General features: G+C 42.7%; 1 protein-coding gene across 1 annotated transcript; it reads right to left on the reverse strand.

The window, feature by feature from the left end:
• Positions 1–380: 380 nt before the first annotated feature.
• On the reverse strand, positions 381–2,629 carry LOC122639110 (phospholipase A1-II 1-like). The gene is made up of 2 exons (XM_043831943.1): positions 2,023–2,629; positions 381–1,286 (listed from the first exon to the last, which is right to left on the reverse strand). Exons 1-2 carry the CDS (start codon positions 2,617–2,619, stop codon positions 381–383), a joined length of 1,503 nt encoding a protein of 500 aa, XP_043687878.1. The 5' UTR covers positions 2,620–2,629.
• Positions 2,630–2,963: the final 334 nt, after the last annotated feature.

Raw genomic sequence — 2,963 nt, forward strand, 5'->3', positions numbered from 1 at the left:
TAATCCTCAGCCATGAGCTTTCACGTTTTTCTTAATAAAGCTCCTTTTATCGAAAAATAGAAAAAGAAAAAATAGCAAAAAAAGTACTCAAAAATATGATGCAATCAACACTGTAGAATACACAGCTATCATTCATTAAACCCATATGTACAAAAGTAATAATAGTATAAATTACAATGTCTATCATACCACAAGTACAAACTAACCTTAAATTGTCATCATCAATAATCCTAATCCAACGTCAAGCGTCAGCTTACAATCGACAACAACAATTTTAGATTCTAATTTATTTTTGTCACCAAGTATCAAACCTATTAACATTGCACCCAAAAAAAAGACATAAACTTAAGAAACCTGAAATTATACATGCCACACTAACCCTACCACATTGAATATCGTGATCCATCGTATGGATGACTATCAAAGTCATCATCATCACATCGGGGTGGGTACTGCTGTTGGAGCTCTATTGAAGTGGGCTCCCAAAACTCTTGGAAGAAGGATACGATGCTACTCTCAACAGTCTGACTACTATCTCCGCGCCATTGATAGCTTGACTCAGACGGGTAAGCATACAACGGCGGCGGATAGTAGGGCTCGGATAGATAGGTAGGTTGAGGTGGATACTCGAAAACATCATAATGGTGTGTCTGTATAGGCTTATGCTCCTCAGCATGCCATATTTCCTTGTCCCCTTGATGATCAATTAATTTCCAATAACCATTAGCAGTTTGAACCATTCCCTTATTCTTCTCAACCCACCATGAAGCAGGAATAAGATATTCATCTCTCAACACATCCATGTACTTGTTCATGAGTGCAATATCATGATCAACTACCAACTTGAACCCTCGATTGGGCCCTTGTGTGCCAGCGACCCCATGCAGGTAGGCTTGCAAGTCATGCCAAGTAAAAAAATTCCCAGGACGTTTCAAGTAATTAGACTTCAGAGTATCGATCACCAGTTCCGGTCCAACATCGGAATAGCCCAAAAACGGGTAGTTCGGGACAATGTCCGGAACGTTGCGAATGCGCAACACTCGAAGGTCATCTAATCTTGAGCATAACTTCCGGAATTTGGCATCTCCAACGCGGGGGCCGGCGAAGGCGAAAGCCATCACTAGGCACGCATTGTTGGGCTGGTTCTTGGGCTTATTCACTCCATTGGCAACTATGTCTGCTGCGTTTAGTGTTGCAAGTGATGCTCCCAAGCTATGGCCTGTTATAGTTATGCTGATCTCTTCGTGCTTGAATTTTTCCACTAGTCTTCTCACCTCACCCAATACCTGAGATGTCACCCAGCAAAAGATACCCAATTTATAATACATGTGACATCAAAATTGTTAAGAATTTGAGAAATAGTTTTCTGTGAAGGCCACACTCCCATGTGTCTATCTCTCTCCGCCTCGAAATAAAGGGCAGAGATATCTTTTCATATGGGGGAGGAGAGAGATAGTCTCATGGGAGTGTTCGCGTACGCTACACTCCCTGACAAAGTTCTTTTTCCTAAATTTTATAATCTAAGCTTATAACCACTATGGATACATGATTTTTTTATTTGGTTACGATTAAAATACTAGAGAAACCAAATTTCAATCGTATTATAATATATTGAGAAAAGTTCTCTGTGGGGAATGTACCGTCCACACCCAGACAAGGGGGGTTAAATGATCGTCCTACCCCCATGAAAGGTGATAATGATCGTCTGTTTATGTCGTCGCACACATTCCCATTGACCCTGACCACATGTGCGTAGGGGCCACACTCTCCCACAAAGAGCTCTTGCCCATAAATTAATAAAGACCGATGTTTTTTGTGCCACAACGCAAGCTGTGCCCAGACACATGGGGTGAGTAAGGGATAGGGTGGTCATTTTGTCCAACCCCATGTGTCTGGGCGGCCAAATAATAAATAGCTTACGGCTTCTTGTTTAGTTTTAGTTTAGTACTACGCTAACTACTTCTTCTTCTTCTTTCAAAGGAAGAAATAAAAAATAAAGAAAGTAAGGTTAAAATAATTTACCTGATCTCTTGCACTGGACTTATTGTATTGGGAGTGTGGATCATCAGAAGTGTACATGGAGAACCAGCCCTGATGCACCTCAGCCTCGCCAGAACCTGGTCCAAACAGAGGACTAGCAGAGACCAATATGAAGTTAAAGTCATTGGCCCATTCCAAAGCCTGGATCGTTCCCCTCCAAGCAACTACGATATCCCTTCTTCCCAAAACTCTTCTCCCTTCATCAGTGGCCACAGCAACATAACCTATCCAATTGGATTGTCTACACCATGCATCCCTTGACAAAGACTTCAATATGAAAGCATCTGGAACGTCCACTGAGGATGTGGCGTAGATGAACTTGGTCACCTCATACTTGTATGGATTTCCTATCTCCAAACCCACCTTGGAGAAGAAATCTGACTTCCCGTACCGGCAGCTTCCGGCATACTTGGACTCCTTCTCTGAGTTGAAGGCATCGTATGTTGCCTGAGCCATTTGACCGTAATGGATAATGTATCGCCGGAGATCGATGTCGAGCGGGTCCAGCATGTGCTTCCACTTTTCCTGACCGATCAGCTTCTTCCATTCTCTGGAAATGCTGTCATTGAGAATACCCATCCTTACTAATTTCTTTGATCCAACTTCCAAACTCGAAATGAATATTTTATTAGTAAATGGGATATCCAAGTCTTGTGGCAGGTGTGTGGTTTTATAGGTACCGTCGTGTGTTCTGTAGGTAGTCGACCTGGCTCTCCTCCAACCATGGCGGCAAGAGAAAACAGGGGAGGGTTTGGTCATTTCACAGGCGGATCCAACTGTGAAATGACCCAAACACCCCTTGTTTTGCTGGGCTAGATCCTCCAACTCCCGTCACGATCGGAAAATATCCAAGTCTTGTGACAGGCGTGAGATTTTATGGGTACTGTCCTGTGTCCTTGATATTTTTTTTAAGATTAGTCTTG

The sequence above is a fragment of the Telopea speciosissima genome, chromosome 9 (assembly GCF_018873765.1).
Source record: "Telopea speciosissima isolate NSW1024214 ecotype Mountain lineage chromosome 9, Tspe_v1, whole genome shotgun sequence".
Taxonomy (NCBI): domain Eukaryota; kingdom Viridiplantae; phylum Streptophyta; class Magnoliopsida; order Proteales; family Proteaceae; genus Telopea; species Telopea speciosissima.

What these genes read in the sequence shown, in the direction of transcription:
- LOC122639110 (XM_043831943.1), bottom strand. Translation starts at nt 2,619, where the DNA reads ATGGGTATTCTCAATGACAGCATTTCCAGAGAATGGAAGAAGCTGATC. An exon ending in AGTCCAGTGCAAGAGATCAG is followed by an intron (nt 1,287 to 2,022) that starts GTAAATTATTTT and finishes GTGACATCTCAG; the next exon opens with GTATTGGGTGAGGTGAGAAG.